The sequence below is a fragment of the Tubulanus polymorphus genome, chromosome 9 (assembly GCF_964204645.1).
Source record: "Tubulanus polymorphus chromosome 9, tnTubPoly1.2, whole genome shotgun sequence".
NCBI classification, from domain to species: domain Eukaryota; kingdom Metazoa; phylum Nemertea; class Palaeonemertea; order Tubulaniformes; family Tubulanidae; genus Tubulanus; species Tubulanus polymorphus.
In genome coordinates, this window is record NC_134033.1 from 15,860,174 (window position 1) to 15,883,643 (window position 23,470).

The 23,470-nt window shown below is 39.6% G+C and overlaps 1 protein-coding gene across 1 annotated transcript in view; it reads left to right on the top strand.

Annotated features, from left to right (window-relative positions):
• The window catches only part of LOC141910709 (otoferlin-like), a 30,676-nt gene extending 8,507 nt beyond the window's left edge, over positions 1-22,169 (top strand). The window contains exons 13-43 of the mRNA XM_074801442.1: positions 29-145; positions 366-518; positions 882-1,065; positions 1,696-1,955; positions 2,263-2,412; positions 2,778-2,933; positions 3,383-3,544; positions 3,891-4,041; positions 5,957-6,019; positions 6,805-7,766; positions 8,036-8,323; positions 8,780-8,938; positions 9,057-9,092; positions 9,912-10,001; positions 10,640-10,654; positions 12,412-12,441; positions 13,163-13,241; positions 13,787-13,959; positions 14,219-14,329; positions 14,739-14,873; positions 14,979-15,113; positions 15,693-15,820; positions 16,038-16,208; positions 16,660-16,817; positions 16,898-17,046; positions 17,240-17,328; positions 17,712-17,861; positions 18,484-18,674; positions 19,125-19,306; positions 19,397-19,497; positions 21,014-22,169. Of these exons, the coding sequence (XP_074657543.1) occupies positions 29-145; positions 366-518; positions 882-1,065; positions 1,696-1,955; positions 2,263-2,412; positions 2,778-2,933; positions 3,383-3,544; positions 3,891-4,041; positions 5,957-6,019; positions 6,805-7,766; positions 8,036-8,323; positions 8,780-8,938; positions 9,057-9,092; positions 9,912-10,001; positions 10,640-10,654; positions 12,412-12,441; positions 13,163-13,241; positions 13,787-13,959; positions 14,219-14,329; positions 14,739-14,873; positions 14,979-15,113; positions 15,693-15,820; positions 16,038-16,208; positions 16,660-16,817; positions 16,898-17,046; positions 17,240-17,328; positions 17,712-17,861; positions 18,484-18,674; positions 19,125-19,306; positions 19,397-19,497; positions 21,014-21,200 (5,115 nt within the window). The 3' untranslated portion in view covers positions 21,201-22,169. The remainder of the gene's footprint in view (positions 1-28; positions 146-365; positions 519-881; positions 1,066-1,695; positions 1,956-2,262; positions 2,413-2,777; positions 2,934-3,382; positions 3,545-3,890; positions 4,042-5,956; positions 6,020-6,804; positions 7,767-8,035; positions 8,324-8,779; positions 8,939-9,056; positions 9,093-9,911; positions 10,002-10,639; positions 10,655-12,411; positions 12,442-13,162; positions 13,242-13,786; positions 13,960-14,218; positions 14,330-14,738; positions 14,874-14,978; positions 15,114-15,692; positions 15,821-16,037; positions 16,209-16,659; positions 16,818-16,897; positions 17,047-17,239; positions 17,329-17,711; positions 17,862-18,483; positions 18,675-19,124; positions 19,307-19,396; positions 19,498-21,013) is intronic.
• Positions 22,170-23,470: the final 1,301 nt, after the last annotated feature.

Sequence of the window (23,470 nt, forward strand, 5' to 3'; positions counted from 1 at the left end):
ATCGTCATCCGTTTGATTTCAATTTCAGGATCAACTGAAACAAACGGCGAACAAAATTCGAAAAGCGCTGAACGCGGAGAATCTGGCGACGAAACTTCCGGAAGTGAAAAAATTACTTCAGAAAATCAAACATCTTTCTCGCGATGTGAGTTAATGAATTACTGTTGCAGGAATTATGACTCGGTTCCACAGTTCTAGATGAGGTTCAGTTGATGATTTGAAAATACAGTAAATTGAAATACTGAAAATTCAAAATGAACCGATTTCAACGTTCAGTGAGATCTATCGCAGGACCCACATAATTTGTCTCTTAGATCTCAGTAGCTGATGGTTTTGTGTGTTATAATGATATATGTCATTTGTAGCCACAACACGCACTAGCAGACGTATACCTGTGGATGATCGTCGGCACTAAACGTATGGCTTACGTTCGAATACCGGCTAAGAATATCATACACGCCTTGTCCGAGGAAGAGATGGGTAATGACTGCGGAGTCATTAAGACTGTTTATCTTCGAGTAAGTATCCTACTCTGAGTCAATAAGACTCTTTAAAGCAGTCTACTGGGAGCCATTACGACTGTTTATCCACTGATATAACTGTGAGCAAGCAGTCTACTCTCCAGTCATTAAGACTCTTCAAAACAGACTACTCTGAGTCATTAAGACTCTTCAAAGCAGACTATTCTGAGTCAGTAAGACTCTTCAAAGCAGTTTACCCTTGGGTCATTAAGACTCTTCAAAGCTGTCTACCCTTGAGTCATTAAGACTCTTCAAAGCAGTCTACTCTTGAGTCATTAAGACTCTTCAAAGCAGTCTACTCTTGAGTCATTAAGACTCTTTACCTACAGATATAAAATGTGTTATCCCTCATTCTTTCAGCAACCCGGTAAGAAAGGAATAGGTCAGTCGAGTTGGTCGATTCAGGCTAAATTACAGATTTATTTGTGGTTGGGAATGGATAAATCAGGCAAGAAACTTTACCTGTCTGATTTACCGGCTGGATATACAATAACAGAGGAACAACAACAGAGTCAATTACCTCCAACCAGTATCATATATAGCGGTCAGTATTTACACTTACATCCTGGAGGGGAACGGGAGAGTTGGGGGTTCACAGCTAAATCTAGTAAATGAGAGGGAGTTAGGGGTTCAGAGTTACATCCTGTAGGGGAGGGGAGTAAGGGATTCAGAGCTAAATCCAGTAAATGAGAGGGAGTTAGGGGTTCAGAGTTACATCCTGTAGGGGAGGGGAGTAAGGGATTCAGAGCTAAATCCAGTAAATGAGAGGGAGTTAGGGGTTCAGAGTTACATCCTGTAGGGGAGGGGAGTAAGGGATTCAGAGCTAAATCCAGTAAATGAGAGGGAGTTAGGGGTTCAGAGCTAAATCCTAAATCCAGTAAAGGAGAGGGAGTTGGGGGTTTGCTTTGATCTCAAATATTGTTGATTTACGTAAATACCTATGTGTTCAAATCAGTCATTTAGATTAAGGTTTTTCAGGTGTATTTGTAACAAGTAGAGAAGATGATATGGTTGCACCTATCTGTCTTCTCTCTCTCACCTCCCAACTCTCACTCAGAAAACACTGGATCCAGTTCCTCAATTGTCCGACAAGTTTGATTTAATAGTTACAGACGCGGATCGAGGCTATCACCATTACTGTATCTCTATTCTCTCGCTCTGTGTTTGACTTCAGATACGCTGCTGTTCAATCTACAGGCGTACATGTTCCTCGGTCGCAACGTGATCGGTTCCGACGACTCGGGCTTGTCGGATCCGTTCGCGCGGGTTATCATCTACGATCGGTGCGCCTATACGAAGGTTCTGCACTGCACGCTCAGTCCGCAGTGGAACCAACAGCTATCGATCAACGGAATCGAAATCAATTTCTCCGAAGACGTCGTCCGCAACGACCCGCCGACCGTGATCGTCGAATGTTACGACTGGGATTTAATGGTAAGTTTCTCCTGCAGATCCAGTTGGGTTGAGAAAAAGTTGAACTCAAATTTCTGGGGACCAGTTGCTCAAAAGTTGTTTAGAGTTAACCGGTTCATAGTTGACATAGTGACAATTAAAAGTTTATTGTTACTATGGTATCTATAGGTTACTGGTTATCTTAAAGCAACTGGCCCCTGAACTACGATTCTGATTAAACCGTTTTAAGCTGAAACTTTTTCACAAAAATGAACTTGGATCTAGTTTCATGGACTGGAATTTTTAGTACCTCATTGTTGACTGTCTCCTTGTTGCCGATATTTTTCAGGGTGATCCCGAGTTTTTAGGACGATCTATAATCATTCCTAACGTTGTAATGTTAAACGACGAGTATCAGTTACCGACGCTCGAATGGTGGGATATCTACCGCGGACAACTGAAAGCAGGAGAACTTCTGTCGGCTTTTGAGCTGATTCAGGTAAATGAAAACTGCCAAGAAATTTCCACTTAAACCCCTTTGACTGGAGCTATATTTAGGCATTTTTTGTACGGCCATTTTCTTTGTTAAAGACAGGTATATAAACTGACTATTGCTCATGAGTATTTTTTGGGTTTGTTGCTTGTATATTGTGCAATGTGCTAATAAGGCTGCTCATGAGTAGGTCTAGGGTTTACGGAATTCACTCACGTCTTCTGATGTAGGGAAATACTAATGTGTCACTTACATGAGCAACTTTCATAAACCACTGAACTTTATAGCTCCAAATTTAGATAACCAATTTTTACTTCGATGAAACATATAACCCAAGTTTTTGAATTTTTCCCGATGTTTGATATTTTCAGACTGATTCGTCAGGTCAGTTGCCGCCCGGCTGTCCGCCGACCAGCGACGTGCCGGCGGTACAGGCGTCTGCTTCTATGAAAACGTCGGCTGAGAAAAGTCCGGTCATTCCGATTCCGGATTCGATCAAACCTCCCGTTTGTAAATACAGAATCGAGGTACGTCAACTTTCGATCTTAAGCCTAACTCGGGTCGACTAAGATCCGATCGGATCGTCTGATCTTAAGCAGTCGAGTCTGCGATTTTTTAATGGTGAACCTTTTCGAAAATTCAAAATTATGTTCACCGAAAACTGTAGAACTGGATCCCGATATTGTAGAGACCGTTTCCGTAGAAACGATGAAACGAACGACACACAACGCAACGAGCAGAATATACGTTACAAATTCATAAAGTTCTCTTCTCAAATAACAGCAGTCAAATCACCTATTACATTGCATGAATATTTTATGCAACAGTACTTTGACAATACAACGTTATTAAATTCAGTCAACAGTATGAAAACTCGAACTTTGACGGCGATTGGTTGGATAAATAAATGCTATAAAATTGTGAAGTAAGTCGCGATTGTTCGTTTCTCTCGACTGATTTTCTCTGTTTTTTGTAGTTCGTATTCTGGGGAGTTCGTGAACTCGCTAAACTCTATCTACTCAGCGTCGATAGACCGAGGATCGATATAGAATGTGCTGGAACTCTACTGTCATCGACCGTAATCGAAAACGCCAGCGTTCATCCTAACTTCAAAGAGCCCCTGAAATATATGGACGTGGTAAGACCGATTTAGTTGTTACGTATTTTAGTTATAATCATAGTATGATCTATTGAAGTTAGATTTTGATAGTTAAAAATACACAATTTAACCCTTTCGGTGCTGACTAATTAAAACCCGAAAATGCTGGTGATAATTTGAAAATTTTAGAAAATTCTACCTCAGTGCGTTGAATAACGGGCATACTGCATTACTGCATCTACACCGCAGCGCGGTGTATTGTTAGTTACTAATATCATGTTACTGACTGGAATAGTCTATTTATTCTAGTGATAACCCAAATGACATACATTGTGTTACTTGTTTTCAATATAACGGCGAATGTTCTATTTATTACTTGTTTTAGCTATTACCGGAGAATGACCTATACTGGCCGCCAATAATGATCCGATGCGTCGCTTGTCGTAGTTTCGGGCGTCAGATCACCGCCGGTATCCACGTTATCAGTTACATTCAGAAATTCGACGCCGATCGAATCATTGAAGACGATATGACCGGTAAGAGATATTTTACTGCGTATTTGAAAACTCCTCTGGATCTCATCATCCCTCAGCAGGGATTCGAACCTGATAGCATCACTAGACTCAGCCACAGCACGAGACGCTACTTCGCTAGATCGGGTGCGCAGGTTTACCGTAGGAAGACTTGCGGCACCAATCAGATCGCTCGTTGTATAATCGCTGAGGCGAATTTCACAGATAATCTATAAATGGAAAGACTGAAATAAGTCAGGATTTCTGATTGGCTAATGATGACATCATCTAAGCTGTGCACTCGGTCTAGTGTGGCGGGTTTCGTACTGTGACGAGTCTCGATACCATCAGGTTAGAATCCCTGCAGGGAGGATCCATGATTCTAGGTTCAGTTTGGCTTGAAAAATTAAAATTAGTCCATTTCCAATGTTTAAGTTTTAGAGTCAAACCTTCACCATATCCATGATTAATTTCAATTTATCATGCATCCTCATTTGCATATCTATGCAAATATACATTCATAGAATAGGATGCCTTTCAGTAGTCGAGAAGATAACATAAATATTAATCTGTGTAAGTGAATATACGAGAAAAATCGCACGATAATTCAGCTTAAGTTCTTGAATAGAAGTGTAATATATTTTGAGCAATGTTTCGGCTAAAGACTATTAACCATCATCGGGAATACTGATACAGAATAGATTTACAAGATATTCGTACAAGAATCAAACAAAAGGACTAAGGGAGTGATTAAAAGGTTGAAAGGAGAATACAGATTAGAATAATTTAAAATAAAGACCAGAAAACAATAGTTAAATACAAAAGAGGTAATAATATAATAAGGATGCATTCATAGAATAAATTCAATATTTTGTCGCAATGTCGCATATTTTATGTAAATACACATGTCCTCATTTGCATATGCAAATATACATTTATAGAAGAAGAAGAACCAGGTAAGATTTATTTCTACCCATAGTTTATTTTGAATTTTCTTGCGATGTTTGGTACATTCTTATTTGCATATTTAATATTTATTTGAATATACATTTCCTCATTTGCATATATACATTCATATAATAAATTAGATAATTTTGTTGTGATCTTGAATATGTCGTTAGCATATTTTATGTAAATACGCACGTCCTAATTTGCATATGCAAATATACATTTATAGAAGAGCAAGAACCAGATATAGGACAGTGGTTGGGTAAGTCGGACGGTAGACACTCCCCTTAAAGATGGCTGCCTCCGTGACATCATCATCATCATCAATCCATACTAATAACCAATGATGTCATAGAGGGATTTATAAATTCAGCCATTGATTGGGTGAATTTTTGTTAGAGAAATAATTGATATAACGCCATTAAACTAAAGGTTTTTATTTCTTTGTTTAATTCCTAGTTTATTAACACAAACGTGTATTTTCTTGGTTAAGAACAGGAAAAGTAACAAAATCTGTGATAGAAATTACATGATAACAATAAAAAATGTAACCTTTTCTATTCGTAACTAATAGAAATTTCGATTTTCAGGCAGCTGACTATAAACAATGATAGTAACTCATCGCACAATTGTGAAACTGGGTCCTGAGTTCATAGTTAATTCGCAACTGTGAAACTGGACACGGGCTAACTTTTGTGGGATGAATTTACAAATAAAAAGAATGGGATATGAATTGATTTTGATTATAGACTTCAGGACCCAGTTCTGCAGTTGATAGTTAAGATTTGATTCAGAGTCAATACATTGAAAATGAACTAATTTTAACTCATCAGAGTTTACTCTAACTCACAACTGTGCAACCGGTTCCAAAGTGATATTTAACTCACACAGCTGATGTGTTTTAATCATCATTATAAATACTAAATCTTTCTAAATGCTTCTATTGAGATGATGAATGTTTTTCTGTTTATCCAATCAAACGCTAACGCAGTTGAAAAGGAACCAGATTTTCGATTCGCGACTCAAATAAACACGGCATCGCCAACGTTTCAACGTATGTGTCAATACAAACTATTACCGTATGTTCGATGCATGTTCTTTCTTTCCTCCTACTATTTTAAACGTGAGCAAAATTCTGCATGAAAAGAAATCTCGAAGTATACCTCCGAGCGGATTTGGTAATAGTTGGTATTTCTATAACGGATGGACGGACACTGTAGTTATGGTTTTTGTTTTCTATTCTATTTATCTATTCTACCACCTACGTTACGCCCTATATACACAGTTACGTTAGTCTTTAGTCGACTATATGGTGAATGTGCAGGTTGTTTCGACTGTGAAGCGGGATCCGGTTCAACAGTTCTCAGAATTTAACTCAGAAGATTGATTTTAACTCTGGAATCAAACTTAACAGATGAACTGTAGAACTGGATCTTTGTTTATTGACATTTTTAGCTCCTCTTGGATATAAATGGTTTGAGGGACCATGCTATCTTATCTAAAGGGTTTGGGGGACCACAATATCCATGATTTAAGGTGTTTGAGGGACCACTTTATCCCTGATCTAATGGGTTTGAGGGACCATGCTATCTATGATCTAAAGTATTTGAGGGACCACTATATCTGTATATAAGTATTTGAGTGACCATGCTATCTGTGATATAAAGGGTTCGATGGACCACTCTATGTCTGATATAAAGGGTTAGAGGGACTATCTGTGATATAAATGCTCGATCTGTTGATAATGATTTACAGTCTCCTTTCATAGATTTTGACTTATTCAAATAGAAGAATTCCTATGAAATTAAGTAGAAAAATCTCTTTCGCAATTTGTTTCAGAAACGGTTGACAATCCGATGGCTGAAGGAGTCACGAACCCGATGTTCAACGACAATGAGTTGCTAGCTGAACTGACGACTGTAGACGAGAGACACTCGACTGTGAGTGGAACGAGGTCTCACCACTCAGTCGCGAGCGCGCGATCCAACCGCAGCAATCGACTGAAAACCGACGAAGAAATCCAACCGTCCGATTCGATCTCGCAACTCGGCGCCGACGACTATCAACCATCGGCGGCGCCATCTATACATCTGTCGCAGTTTGGTTCGATGGAAGGAACGGAACGCGTCGATCTCGCCGAGTTCGACGACCACCCGTTCATCGCCGGCGACGGGGATACGGTCGTTACGGCGACCAGACGACCTCCGCCTAGTGATCGCGTATCGGCGTTACGAGGATCTGCGCCCGGTTCGAGGCCGGTATCCGCGGTAGGCAGCATGCAGCGGTATCCGGTGGATACGGTATCCGTGCAGGCCGGTGATAGCGCGTCGCAAGTCGGTTCGGTCTATCATTCGCAAGTGGGATCCCACCACCCCCTGTCGCAGTTTGGATCGGTCCACGGTTCGGTGGCGGGTTCGCAGCCCGGTTCTAGACCCCACTCCCCGACCGGTGGATCCCTACACCCGTCGCAATACGGCGATCGTGCGTCGTTATTGGTAGGCTCATCGTCGTTACGTCGACAATCTATTCTTAAAAACGCCTCCTCTCGCGTGAACGATTCCTCTTCGCATGTAGCTAGTCGTACCGGGACAATAGGCGGCGCTGCTCCTTCGGCGAGATCGTCATCACAGACTCCGCGCGCCGGCTCGCTAGTGCCATCTATTGTCTCGTTACACGCTCCGTCTGCTTCGCTCCGAGCTCCGTCTGCCTCTCTGCAAACTGCGTCTGCTGACGTCGCAGATTTTGAGGTTGGTGAAGATTTTCCGTTTCTTCCTACCGCATGTTCTACTTTTATCTCACAGGTAACCATGGTAACCACACACTTACCTAATTTAAACTGTTTGCAGCGGCATGTTTGCAAAGTTTTTAATTGTTTATTTTATTATGGTTTTTTTAATTTTTCTAATTCATTTTAAATGTTTATTTTCACATTTTAATCATCTCTGTATACATTATTTAACTTATCTTATATTTTTACAATAACCTTTATCTTATGCTTATCGTAATTTTGAATTAGAAATCTCATACTGAAATTTGATATATAGATAATCTTATTGGTTTCTTATTGCAGTCCGGTACGAAACCGCAATCTCATGTTGGTTCGCGAGCTGGTTCGACCGTCGGTTCTAAAGTCGGTTCGCGACCTGCATCTCAAGTTGGTTCTGTGCCCGGTACGAAAGCAGGATCGCGACCTGGTTCCGTGGCTGGTTCTCGAGCTGGTTCTGTGGCTGGTTCTCGAGCTGGTTCTGTGGCTGGTTCTAAGATTGGTTCCCGCGTCGGAAGTAAAGCACCTTCGAAACTCGGTTCTAAACTCGGTTCTCGCAGAACGAGTTTACGAAGCACGAAAAGTCAAGACAAGGTTCGTTTCTTTTGACCTGCATTTCGTGGCTTTAATGATGAACCTTGATCAACTAATGTGGCAATTAAATATTCCACTTGTGGCAAGTGAGGATCCACCAGGTGTCGCTAGTGTATGGTAGGACACTCACTAGTGTGGCAATATAGCATTCCCCTTGTAGCTAGTGAGGATCCACCAGGTGTCGCTAGTGTGCAATGGGACATCAACTAATGTGACAATATAGGATTCCCCTTGTGGCGGGAGAGGATCCACCAGGTGTCGCTAGTGTATGGTAGGACACTCACTAGTGTGGCAATATAGGATTCCCCTTGTAGCAAGTGAGGATCCACCAGGTGTCTAGTAGTCAAAATCAAATAACTTCCCTCTCTCTCCCTTCCCTCTTTGCGATAAAACAGGTGTCTTACTATATAAAAATGTTTTAGCAAAAATGTAATGATATTTCGTAATTCCATTTAGGTATCGTTAGTAAACGGCCATCCGGCGACCGATCAGAGCGGGTTCCTCGTACCGCAGACGACGCCAACCGCGGCTGAAGGAGACGTAGTCGTACAGATGGACGAAACTGCGCCGGTCTCGCCGGCGGGCACCATGCCACCACCGAATGTAGACCAGGCTGTAAGTTACGACGACAATTTCATTTACGATCATTCACTTCACGACCTACGTTCATTTCAATCCGTTATCCGTAAGGTTCTCAGCCCCTGTTTTAATGCCATGTTTTTCGTAACTTTAGGTCGCTTCACCCTGGACCCTGAGACCGAGTTACCTTGTGTGTTAATCTTTATTTTATATTCATTACAAACAACTATCTGGACCTGGTTCGATAATTCTCGGTTCGAATTTGACTCTATAAACATCGGAAATGAACTTTTCTTTAAAATCTCGAGTCAAATTTTACCGATTACCGTTGAACCGGGTTCCGATGCGCGAAATCTCTCATATCGATTTTAGATGGAAAACTGCTCGTCTATCTCATCTCCGCGCTACATCGGGTCGGAAATATAAATCTCTGCGTAATTCTCCTCGGAGCCACGCTTTTGTTCGCGTATCTAAAGAATTGAAACCGCGTCGCTAGCCGTGTTAGAATAAATAGTTGAAGCGGTGCTATGACCTCAAAGGTGTTGATGTAAGCCGCGCGCGCACTATCGCTAGTTAGTCCTTTCTTATTTGGCGTGTACTTAGAATGGACCAAATCATTGCTGCGCTTTCACACATGTTTTTAAACCTGTGACTGACAGAAATTAAAGCGAAATTTCTCTATTCACACACCGAGAAATGGTCTGTTCTAAATTCTATCGTAGATCAGTCTTTTTGGTCAGTCTTTTCAAACGGGCTTTTCACTGGCGTGTACGCTTGGTCCTTCTAGATTTAAACGGACTGTATTTAGAACGTTCTAAATAACGTGAATGCGGCTATTGATTTAAGTTCTATGATCTTAAAGATGCTGGTTTGAGTCGCTACCTGTCTTAGTTTTACACCTATCGCCGATAAAATGCGTTCGACCTTCATCTGCTTCATGTTTTACAAAATGTGTCCCGATACAGGAAACAATCGGATCGATTTTAATTTTTTTTTTTTTTGACGATAGGCGAAGTTATATAAATTGGAAGAGCCACCGGAGATAGAAGAACTGGATTGGTGGAGCAAGTATTACGTAACACTCGATGATATCACGGAAGTATGTATGCTAGATTCATCCATTCACCTGCAGGGGCGGTTCCAACAGGACTTGTCAGATGCTTTTACAAGGACATCATATTTTTTTAGTGCCCTTTTTCATTTTGACTACAAACAAAGAATTGGTGCATTTCAGTGTGGGGAGTACGCTTGATATTGCCTTTTTAGATATAAAAGTGCCTTATGGGATGTGACAAGTTCAGGTCTTGTTACAAGTGACAGAAATTGGCACCATTGAGCAGCTGTTCGGGGTGTACAGTTTGATTAGCCTCTTGGTGCTAATATTGCCTTTTTGGACATCGAAGTGCCTTTTGGGAAGTGACAAGTTCAGGTCCTGTTACAATTGTGAGAAAAATTGTCACCATACAACAGCTGTGGGTGTAGGGTTTGGGAGCCTGCCTTTTTGGATATCAAAGTGCCCTTTTGGGTTCAGGTTCTGTTGCAAGTGACAGCTGTGGGTGTAAAGTTTGATTAGCCCATCAGTGTGACTGAAGGTTCACTTTTTTGGACTTCAAAGTTCCCTTTCGGGATATGACGAGTTCTTCAAAATTAGCCCCTAGATCCGCCCCTGCACACTTTGTTCCAGATTCTTAGAGCCATCGATTTTATATTTCATTTTCCATATTGTGTGTTTTTCAGGGTGCTGAGGCTGAGGTATGTTATAGTTTTTCATTATAAATAGGACCTAAATGGTTGTGAAATGACATTGAAATGAGTTCTAGTGTTTACCGTGGTGTCATTGAGTCAAAAGTCAAACTGTGTTTATTCGAAATTGCATCATCTAAAATAGTCATGAATTGGTTCTACTGTTGCTAATCTGTTTCCTCAGAGACAGTGTCCAGGTTATGCTTGTGCTGGTAAATATTAGCAATGTAGTTGTGTAATCTAGTTGAAACCTGTTTCTGATGCTTATGTCGGAAACATTTCAAGTCTTTTCAATGAAATTATGTTTGAAAGAATGTTATCGTTCATTGAATTTGAGTAAGCATTATGGGAGCACAGGCATTAAAAATTGCGGCAGCCTTAAGCCCTTTACGATTGCACTCTTCCGGAAGAGAGGAATTACCTAATATCTTTTTCAATTGGTGCATTTGGAAGTTTCTGCCAATACTGCCGTCTCTGTGACTATGGCAGAAGTCTTCTATGGAGAAAAATATTCCATTATTTGGAAGAGCGCAGTCAAGCCCAATAGCTTTGACATAAAACATTTGAATCTTTTTACATGAGGGTCATTCATAGATGGGGGTTATCTAATGAGGAATAGGGAAAACCCCTAATGAGGAATAAACCCTAATAAGGAATAGGAATAAACCCTAATGAGGAATAGGAATAAACCCTAATGAGGAATAGGTATAAACCCTAATAAGGAATAGGAGTAAACCCCATAACGTATTGTTTATCTAATATTTATCTGCTGATGTTATATATTTCTAGTGTATTTATATGGTAAGGTTATCATCGTCACTAATTCAATCTTAATTCTATTCTATATTTTATCTCAATTTCGATTTTAATCATGAATCATTGCACGACGGTGTTCAATTCTCATTTGATCACATTCTATGTTCTCTGTTCTAATTATCATGTTTTTTATTACGTTTTTCATGTTTTTTATGATAGCACGTTTTCAATTCATCATCTTCAGGATTTTGTAAAAATCTGCGCTAATCTTGTATCCAGTTAAAGACTAACGTTTTTTTCCTATTATAACATCTTGCGCATGCATTTTGAAAAATGCTAGGCCTGGGGCTGGTTCCATAGTGGAGACAGACGTCCAAAAGGTGTACTTAAATTTTAAGACTGGTCTTAAATTGTTTGATTGACTATAGAACTAAGGTGATCTTAGACTGGTCTCTTAAGTCGAGGCCATAAATATGGAACCGGCGAATACCGCAGTGTTCCGGTTGAAATTTTACAATGGTTCAAGCATTTCAAAATGAACTAATATTTTGGGTCAAAACCAAATGGAAAACTGCAGAACTTTAATTTAATGAGACCTCGAACTGAGTTTAAAGTCAACGCCTGGTTCCATAGTTAAAACTTTAAGTCCCGAAGTGGTCTTAGAATTTTAAGACTGGTCTTGAGTTGTTAGATCAACTTTAGAACTAAGTTGATCTGAGACTAGTGGGGTGAATCAAAGACATCGAACGGACCCCTGGTTCCAGCTGAGCAGTCATGGCTCAGGTCAAAAAGAGTGGTCTTAAATCTTATGACTCGTCTCAACTAGTTAGATTGACTATAGAACTAAAGATGGTCTAAGCCATAACTGAGCAACTGACCCATCGGAACTCTTCAACATACTAAATCAATTAATCGTGACTTAATCTGCCTAATCTGAATAATGATGTGTATATTCTCTACGCACTAACAGCTCTTGTTTGTTTATTTTAACGCGTTCTAACTTTGACCAGAATGGCATATACGGAAACTGCAAAAAAAAAGTACGTATAGAAAAAAAAACAACAAAATACGAAAGAATCGAGATGATTTCATAAGATCCCAAACTAAGAATGAAATAGTCTGAAATGTTTCCTTAAGCAAGTTTAAGCAACTTAATGCTTATAATCATCTTCAGGAATACTAGCATTTTCAACTTTATCCTTATGGTCATCTTCTGGAAAACTAGTGTCTTCAACTTTATCCTTATAGTCATCTTCAGGAATACTAGTGTTTTAAAAAAATCTGGATCATATATATATATATATCTCATAGTTTTGTTAAAAGTACCATTACGATCTAGATTTTTTATAACACTAGTATTCCTGAAGATGACTTTCAGATTGACTATCAGCTCAATAAAAACATTCAGACTCTATTTTTCATTCTAAGCTTGGGATTTTATGTTATCTTAAGGACCTGGAGCAATCCATGAATCGTTAAACTCAATGATTTTTATGCTTGTAACGAACAAATACAGACTGATGATAATACATAAATTCAGCGGCCGCTTTTTAAGATGATATCGATGAATTTACTGATGAAGAGAGCTTCGTTTCAGTCATGCTGGCGGCTGATCCATCCAACCCTGCTGCTTACTCGGCCTCTGAGCTTAATACGAGCTTGAAAACACCTAACTATGATAAACCATGACTTCATCTGTTTCCATCTTTTTGAATACCGGGTATATTGTTTCACGTGTAGTTTATGTTGTCCTGTTTTTAGGATACTGGTAATGTCGGCACTTCAGATTCCGAAGATTCCGACAGTCTTATTGATGAGTTCACTATGGAAGGAGGGATGGGTAAGTCTTTGATACATAAATCCAGGTACAAATCCTAGGATCTGCTACAGAAAACCTCACCTAATTCGATCCGCAAAATTGATCCGATGAGGTAAAATGAATTCCAAGTTATCTCTTTCATTACGTCTACACCGCAGTGCGGTGTATGATTCAGAGATGCACTGTGCTGCTAATACACCGCATTGCGCGGTGTATTGATGCTATTAGTAATTAGTTTTTATCGCTATTGAAAGATGGCAGCACATCCTGTCAAACATAATGGGATATTAGTAACTAATGATACACGGCACCGTGGTGTAGACACACTATAGCGGTATGTTCATTATTCAACACAATGAGGTGTGAATTTGTTAACATTTTCAAAATGTCGCCAGAACTAAGTAATTAGTATTAATTAGTCAGCACTGTAAGGTTTAAAGATAGGGAAATACCTTAGGAAGTCAGAAGAATGATTTCGTTTTTGTCCGTGTTGGCCTCATCTGAGTAAGGCGAGGTTTACTGTATAACGTAAGAGTCGATTGTCATTTATTTCGTAACGCGTACAGCAATGATAGCCAGTCAGAGACGAGGATCGCAATCGTCGGGCGACTCGACAATGACGGCCGGTAGCATCAAATCCGACGACAACAACAACAAGAAAAAGAAGAAGAAAAAGAAGGAGAAGAAGAAGAAAGATAAAAAGAAGAAGAAGTTGCGATTTAACTTGAAGGATATCAAGGTAGATTTCGTTTTGTGGAGTGGAATTGTTTCGATATTAATTACATAATTGCATCGAATGTTAATTGATACGAATGGAACGTCTCTATTTCGAACGCTGCTCTAGGAAGTAAGTAAAGCTGATATTCGGTATTCGTTTGGCGTCGAAAGAGGTTTCGCTTTCCGCTCGAAGATGGCGAAACAAACATGAAATATTCGAAAGATCCGCGAATGATTTGAAAAAAAATCTGAAAATAATTATCAAAATTAATTGTTTGTAGAAGGGGCTCGGAAAAGTGACGGAGAAGTTGGAAGAGATCGGTGAGAGTGATAGTCTTGTTTTGGAAGATGATACTCCTAAAGATGACAAGGCGGCCATAGAACGAATCAAGGTAAGATTTTTCGTCGAATGCATAGCTGCGGGATCGCGGAAAATTGAATAGCCTTTCGAAATGAACACCCACTGCTCCAAAACTGTTGAAACAGGTTTTATAATATTGGGGTTAAATTACTAAAAATGTCAAAGACCAGTCCTAAGTCCAGAACGTTGGTCGGAACTTGGTGCAATGTACAACTGGGTCTAGAACTGTGGAACTGGGTCCAGAACTTCGGGTGGAACAAGGTGCAGAAATGTGGAACTGGGTCAAGAACTCTGGAACCGGGTCCGGAAATTTTAGTGGAATAAGGTGCAAAAATGTGGAACTAAGACCGAGACTCTATTCTTACTTTACGTAAGATAAATATTTTTGTTGGGTTTAAATTGTAAATTTCATGTCTATTTACCGATGTTGTTGTGATCAGTATTTCCCGTGCGAGCTGGAAGAAGTTCCTGCGTTCAATCATTTCGAGGATTGGTTGAGAATATTTCCGTTGTTGCGCGGCAAGAAAACGGACGACGATGAAGACGAAGATGAACGCAATGTCGGCGTTTTCAAGGTCAGATTTCTCCCGGCAACCGTTTCCGATTCACCGCTGGATGGTTCTGGTATCGACTGAGCGTGGTACTGCAGGGAGCATTTAGTAATTTTCGTGTATTTACAGGGAGCGATTTGTTTATATAGAATCGGCGAAGAAGATGAAGAAATTCCCGAACCGAAAATGTCCGAACTTAGATTGTATAAGAATCTGCCGAGTAACGATCTAATCAACGTCATGATACGTCTTTATATTATCAGAGTAAGTCGACAACATGTGCATGTATCTCTTGACATGTGCATGTATCTCTTGACATGTGCATGTATCTCTTGACATGTGCATGTATCACTCTTCATGTTCAGCATCTCTATATGTGCATGTATCTCCTGACATGCGCATATATGCACGATTCACGCAACATGCGCATGTATCGTTTGACATGTGCATGTATCGCTCTGCATGTTCATGAATCTATTCTCTAAACATGTGCATGTATATCAACATGTGCATGATTCACCCAACATGTACATGTATGATTTGACATGCGCATGTACCAATCTACATGTTCATGAATCTCTATTCTCAACATGTACATGTATCATTTGACATGTACAAGTATCTCTACATGTATGAACATGTACCTCTATCTATGTACATGTTCCGATGACAAGTTCGTATATATCCAGACATGTATTCATGTATCTCATGTTGATAAACATGCACATGTATCACTGTACATGATGTACATGAGCATGTTGATACATGTGCGGTATGACATACTCATTTCTCCATGCACATGTATCCGTTAATACATGACAGCGTGTTTGATATCTACGATAGGCGAACGATCTTCATCCTGCTGATCTAAACGGCAAAGCCGACCCGTTCCTGATGATTAGACTCGGTAAACAAGTAATCAACGACTCGGAGAACTACGTATCGAAACAGTTGAACCCGGTTTTCGGCAGGTCAGATATCAATAATAATAATGATAATAATAATCTTAATTTTTCAAAGGCATTGAAACAATTCATAACATAATCTTCATACATAGATATGAATACAAGTATAAAATATGCCGATATAAAATGGAGGAACCCATTAAAGCAAATGCAAAATCAATGTTTCGTATCTCTTGAATATTTCTCTGTCTGTTTTCATCTCGGTTGTTTTTTCATTTCGCAGATGTTTCCAAATGGAGGCGAATTTTCCGATGGAGTCGAAGTTGAACATTCAGGTTTACGATTGGGATCTGGCCGGATCGAACGATCTGATCGGCGAAACTGATATCGACATCGAAAACCGATTCTACACGAATCACAGGGCGAGATGCGGCGTCTCCAGAAAATACGAAACGTAATTAATGTCAGGGTTTTATACAAATAACGGAAAAATCAGGGAAATTCGGAAAATCCAGGAATTCTGATTGTTTTCTTGGAAATCAGGGAATTTGAATTTTTGATGTCTTGTTGTTCTTGCTGGTGACAAGTGACGCAAGGAACCTTTTAATAAGAAACAGCCTCCACTGAGGATATCTTATAATTTAATTGGGGAATTTGAATTGTTGGTGTGGGTGACGAGTGGAGCAAGGAATCTTAATAAGAAACAGCCCTCACTGAGGATATCTTATAATTTAATTGGGGATTTTATGTTCAAGGTTCAGGGAAATATCAGAGAATTCTTGGATTCCCTGATCTGTAAGAACCGTGGAGCATAATTTCACACTTGTCTCAATCTTAATTGCGACTGAAATTCACCGTATCAAGATCCAGTTCACACTTTCACTGTAAACTGATTGTATTTTAAGGTTTGGTTATAACATGTGGCGAGATCCGTTGAAACCGACGCAGATTCTGACCAAACTTTGCGAAGAACACGGCCTCGAACCGCCGACCTATAAACCTCACATCGTCAAGGTCGGACCGAAGTTCTTCACGGGACCGATCGAGGTGAAAGATGAAAATGGTACGTGCATTCTCGCTCCTAATTCTCATCGGTTAATAAACGTGGCAGTTACGGAGTTAGAATTTTGAAAATTATAACAGGTGAATTGAAACCATCGAATGAACCGTTGGCGTTAGAGGCGTTGAAGAACTGGCACCTGATGCCGCGACCAATCGGTCGAATGTTAGTCCCCGAACACATAGAATGTCGACCTCTGTTTAATGAAGAGGAAAAACCAGGAGTTGAACAGGTCGGTGTCAACCCTAAATGGGCAAGAGTTGTTTGAGAGTTGAGGGTCAATGAGGGGTAGATAAGAGTTGAGGATGAGTGATGGGTGGCTTTTGAGAGTTGAGGGTGAGCGAGGGGTAGTTTCTGAGAGTTTAGGGTCAATGAGGGGTTAGTGAATGAGAGTTGAGTAGAATTGATGATGTTTTTGTTTTCAGGGTAAAATCGAGTTATGGATCGATATGTTTCCGAAGGATTCACCACCGTCTTCAGCACCTTTAGATATCACTCCTCGCAAACCTAAAAGGTAAAGATTCTTTCTGTCAAATCATCGCTTTATCCTCATCTGATTGTCCTCCAATAGGGAACAGTGCCCTCCAATGATGACTTGGGTCATCTGTTGATGAACTCAGGGACTGGGTCTTTCACTGTTGAAAATGGTCTTTCGACAATGAACTACGTCTTTTACTGAGTAAATGGGTCTTCCACTGAGGAACTGTACCCTCAACTCTGAGGTGAACTGTGCCCTCGTGTGATGAACTGTCAGGCCTACCCATCCCTGTTCACTGGGTCTTCCATTGTTGAACTTGAACTAGGTCCTACAATGATGAACTGTACCCTCTGTACCCTCATCTGAGGTTTACTGTATCCTCATCTGAAGCAGTAGTTTGTGTTTATTATTATTCATAGCTATGAATTACGAGTGATAGTTTGGAACACCGACGAGGTCGAATTGAACGACAGCTCGTTTTTAACGGGAGAAAAATCGAGTGATATATTCGTGAAGAGTTTTCTGATTGGTCAGGGCGACGACGAACAGATGACCGATATTCATTACAAGTACGTATTCAATCCATACATGGCTGCAACTTACCTGGAATTTAGGGAAATTTCTTTACCTTAGAAAAGTCAGGGGATTTCGTTAAAAAAAGCTGAAAATCAGGGAAAGGTCGGGGAAATTTCTTGATATTGCTTGATATATTTTGTATAATCTAACAGTTACTGTCTATGTCTTACCTATTTGACTTTGTTAATTGATTGGATTCTTAGCAGATCAACTCGGGGAAACAATGTACCCGGTACATGTCAGGAAATAGTTAGGGAAAAAGCAAGTCGAATATAAGTGGACACCCTGTAATAATGTTTATAATTTTAATCAGCTTTAATTTCCACGTTCACTACATGATCTTCTCTATTAGAGCCTAGAGTCTGTTATTCTTCTACAGTCCTTTGAGTTAATGATTATCAAGCCAGTGTGCGATACATTTTAGGTCACCTTTAGTAGATAACCGTAGTAGGATTCATAGTAGGAATCAGATCTACCCATAGTAGATTCTAATTTTGTAATTTTATGGACAAGAAGAAGCCTATACTGAATGTGCTGCTTTATAAGTTCAGAAAGATGATGATGATGACGATGATGATGATGATGAAAATAATGATGATATTGATAATATTTCAGTTCGTTCACGGGCGAGGGTAACTTCAACTGGCGTTTCGTTTATCCGTTTGATTTCCTGAAATGCGAAGATAAGATCGTCGTTAAGAAGAAAGAGTCGTTGTTTTCAATCGACGAAACGGAGTATAAAGTACCGGCAGTGCTGAATATGACTGTCTGGGATGCGGATCTTATCAGTTCCGACGATTTCATCGGTAAATTTTCAAACTGATCAAAAGAAGGATTTGACAGTAGAATAGCCCGCGTACACTCAGACACTGAGAAAAGATGAATAGAACAAATTCTATTTGTGACAGAATTATAAGACCCAAGTTATTGGATTGTCTCTAGAGATTATTGTCCGATGCATCTAGGAGTCTGAAATGTCATGTCTTTCAATTCTTGATATATTTCATTTCTAATCTTTTGAACATACGTGTATACAATGGAACCTCGTTACAGCGAACTTCAAGGGACCAGAAAATCTGTTCATATTATAACCGATAGTTTGTTGTATCCAGTATAAAATTAATCAGATTTTTAGACGAAATTCTATATTTGTTATATCTGATGAATCGTTGTAGCCGAGGTTCCACTCTAGTGGGTTTTAAGGATTTGATCGTTATTAGAAGGTTTATACGACTCGTATACGTTCGATATTTCAGGAGGTTTACAGCTACCGCTGACGAAAATCCCGCGAGCGGCGAAAACGGCGCGAGCGTGTAAAACCGACATGGTCGCTCCCGGTTCCAAAACGCCGCTCGTTTCAATATTCCGCAATAAACACATGAAAGGCTGGTGGCCGTTCGTGGCCCCGGATTCCGAAACAGGAGAACTCGATCTTAAAGTTCGTACGACTGTTAAATTTAAATTTCGACTTTTTGGTTCAATGATCTGTTAACTTATGACGGATTTTTCCGCCTCGCTTCGGTTTCAGGGTAAAGTGGAAATGGAATTGCATCTGTTGACGGCTGAGGAGGCGGAGAAAGCGCCGGTTGGTCTGGCTAGAGCGGAACCGGAACCACTCGCTGCACCGAAGTGAGTTTTAAATTCTTCCCAAACCTCAACACTAACTACATGTTGTATGATTAGCAGAATCATCATAAACAGTTAAATGTTGTTTACAATCAGTAACTCATTAACAACACTGCACGATCTCGTAGGATAGCCACACTCTGACATGGAGGATAGATTATATGTTTAAAACCCACTAGGTATATACAAAGTTTACCTGCCAAAAGTTCGAAAATGTTGTGTCTTTTGATGGATAAAATTTGCTTTTAATCTTTTGAACTTTGTATATAGAGGGTTTTAAATGGATTGCGATCTGTCAATTTAATACGTATAGTAAACGGTCCTAGAGCCTCGAATTGTCGTGTGCCCCAGACTGCTTGCCTTGGAGCCATGTGCCCCTCGTGGCAAAGTGTTCAAAATTTTTGAAAATTTACGTCCTATCAGAGATCAGAGGCAAGCCCAGTTCATCATATACATAACACCAAGTACCTTGTTTTATGGCACCCTGAAAATTTGTACATATATCTATTTAACATTCACGCGAACTAACCGACTAACATTATTTTTTTACAGCCGTCCGGACGCTTCGTTTATCTGGTTTTTTGGTCCGATCAAAGCGTTTAGATCGTACATGTGGAAGATGTATAAATGGACGATATTGAAATGTTTCTGTTTATTGTTATTGATCGCTTTGATCGTGTTGTTTATTTATACGTCTCCCGGACATTTATCGCGAATCACGTTCGATTCGATGACTAAAGGATGAAGTCAATCAGGTGCTCAAAAATATGAAATCGATACTCTCTGAGGTCTAGGTGTTTTAGGAACCGGTTCCACAGATGTTGGCGAGGAGGGCTCATTTTGACTCTTGGATAACTGAGATTGATTTTGATTCCACATCTGTAGAACTAAGTCTTGAGAGGTGGAAGAGATTTTATTATAGCTATATCTGTAGCGAGTTCCGTAAAGTTAAAACCCTAATGCTGGCCACCAGTGCAGTGAGTTCTAGGAAGAACTCTTTGCATGTTGTTTCTGGGTGTTCTTAGATACGTTTTAAATGGGAATCAATGTAATGATAGCTTGTTTTTTTAAATGCCACTCTTTACTCCTTTTGATTTCATGGTGTAGGATTTTATTTTTTTCAACTCGAATATTTCACGGTGTTGCTACATGTATTTTTGCTCTGCCATTATTTTATAGTCCATTTGTAGTTTGGTTCTTTACCAATGCGTCCAAAGTGGATTTTTACTGAACTCGGTTTAAAGTAGTACATATCTGATTTGGGTTTTAACATGACCAGCACAAAAAGGACTTTGTCATAATCCTTCAATACGGTATAGTTGTTCAGATGCCCATCTGTGCTGGTCATTTCATCACTTATATCAGGTATGCATTACCAAAACTGGCCGAATTAAAAGCATTGCATCCAATGTTCGTTGAAACAAGTTAAAATAGACGTTAACCTATCTAACGCATTCATATCTTACATCGCCTGGTATCCGAACCACTTCTTATTTTATTCAACTTTTTATTCTTTCAGTCGTCCGAAAACGTCGTTCTTCAGCTTCCTGAATCCGTGGAATGTGTTCAAACATCTGATCTGGGGACCGTACAAGTGGTTGATAATCAAAATATTGTGTTTACTGATTCTAATCGCATTCCTCGTTCTGATTCTGTACAACATGCCGGGACAGATGACCCGTAAACTAGCTGATCTATTCGGCTAGATAATAACAACAGATGGTAGCTTCTTGGCAAATGGGTGATCGCTCCACAGCAGATGGTTGGCAGAGACTGATGGTGGCATTAGTACGAATGGATCCCATGAACTAGTTTTCCTCTGGACCCTTTGCTATCTCCTCAGACACTTCGTTACTAAGGCAAACCCAAGGGCTCCGTAGTTCCTAGAGTGGATCCGTTCAGTTGGTTCTAAAGCTGGTGCTGCCTCATATTGTATTGTATGCAATGATTCAAATAAATATCCCACCTATAAGAACAATAATGGCTAACGAATAACTTTCATTCGTAAATACGTACTTAATGTGATAATAATGACTTGTAAATATTATATTCTACACAAGTTCTATGCAAAATATTTACAACTTTGTAACATCTAAAGGTTTATTTAGTTTTTACTATATCGAACATCATTGGTCGACCATGTTTTGCTATTATGCTGTATATGTCTTATCACTGCATGTCTAGTCACGAAATTTTCCAACTTCAAACGACTTTGTAACATCTAAAATCGAAGCTATTATGTCCAACTGTGATATCTGTAATTGATTAGTTTATATCTCTTATCGTTTTAACTTCATCAAAGGTTTTGGGAAATTTCATACATTTATTTTGTATTCTATGTGAAATCTTACATGTATAAGATATATATTTGTTCTCTTAAGTTCAATTTGGATGATTGATTAATTTTGACTTTTGACTTTGATTAAATGTACTTAAATTGTAAAATCCAAATGGCAATGAATTACGAAAGGTTAAACAACATTCTAATGTCTTTAGTAACTGCAATCAAAGTTTGAAATATGTCATAAAAAAGCATGGACTCTAAAACGGTTAATCCATTCGTTTTGGAGTCCATGTCATAAACCAACATTCTGTGATGTTCCTTTGTGCGAGTTTTAATCAAAATTACTGTTAATCAAAATACATATCACTGGGTACCTCTGATACTAATATCATTGTCTGGCTCCTCTTGCTTCGTTTTTCTTTGGATGATTTCTGTTGATGTCGGGATGATTTATGAAGATGGCTGACCCAGGAGAGATATAAGCCAGGTCAGAGTGATGTTGATGGCTAACCCAGGACAGAGCTATGAGGATAGTTGGCCCAGGACAGAGATATGAGGATGACGGACCCAGGGCTAAGCCATATACCATAGGTGTCTAGTCAGTTGCAACAGAGAAACACTGAAGGTGCTCAGAAGTGGTCCTGATGCATCCATGATCAATAGGAATGGTCTTGATCAAAACCCGTTATTATGTCCCAGAACCAATATTAGAATAGTGTATAGGATATAATATAAGCATATCTCCATTAGCATTTAATTAGTTTACAGAAGCAACACGAGAGGGCGCATGCATCGTAAACCAACGACTGTTCAATGAATACGATCGATTCACATTTATTTGAATAACAAAATACGGTCGTTTCTAAATAAGTTCAATAACGTTAGGCAACTAATTACGTCGCCAAAACAAAAGGTTTATTCGTAATTTGAAAAGGTTTTGAAATCATAGATGTTTCAAAAGAGCTATCTACTTTAATTTCGGGGGGTTCTGGTCATTTTTACAGTTTTCTAAAGGGTATTTTGATGCCATACCCCCTCTGGTGGATTTTCAGTGAACTAAAATCACAAAAGATCTATTGTGAAAATTTCATATAGATTTGTACGTCGATGTTAGACACTTAATAGTTCGATGATTATCTTTTAGTTCCAAGTTCTCACCTTTTGAAATATCTCATTGATAGAAAACCCTCCCGAAACAACGATACTGAAACCAGTTCGATAGCAACTGATTTTAAACGGGTTAATTAGACAACGTAAAAATTCGGACAATGGAAAGCAGTAACGACTGCATGACTTCTCATTAAAGACACTTCAATGACATTTCATTTATTTTTGTGACAAATAAACAACATTCTTTTGTTTCCTTTGTTTTTGTGATATTTGCCCCCTACGATGATGTTGCCGTCCTTCTGTCCTGGGTCATACCCCTGGGCTCATGCATATATAGAGCACTGTCCTAGGTCAGACATCCTCATATCTATTTATATGAAATATAGCAAGGAACCCAGTTGCCAAAGATGCCCAGCCAGATGCCAAAGGTGCAGCCCAGTCAGTTACAAACGGTACCCAGTCAATTGCACGAGGTGACCCAGTGAGACACGTTAAAGGGGCCCAGTGGCGCCAACGGTGTCCATTCAATCATCAAAGGTAGGTGCCCAATGCCACAGGAGGTCAACAGTAAGATACCAAAGG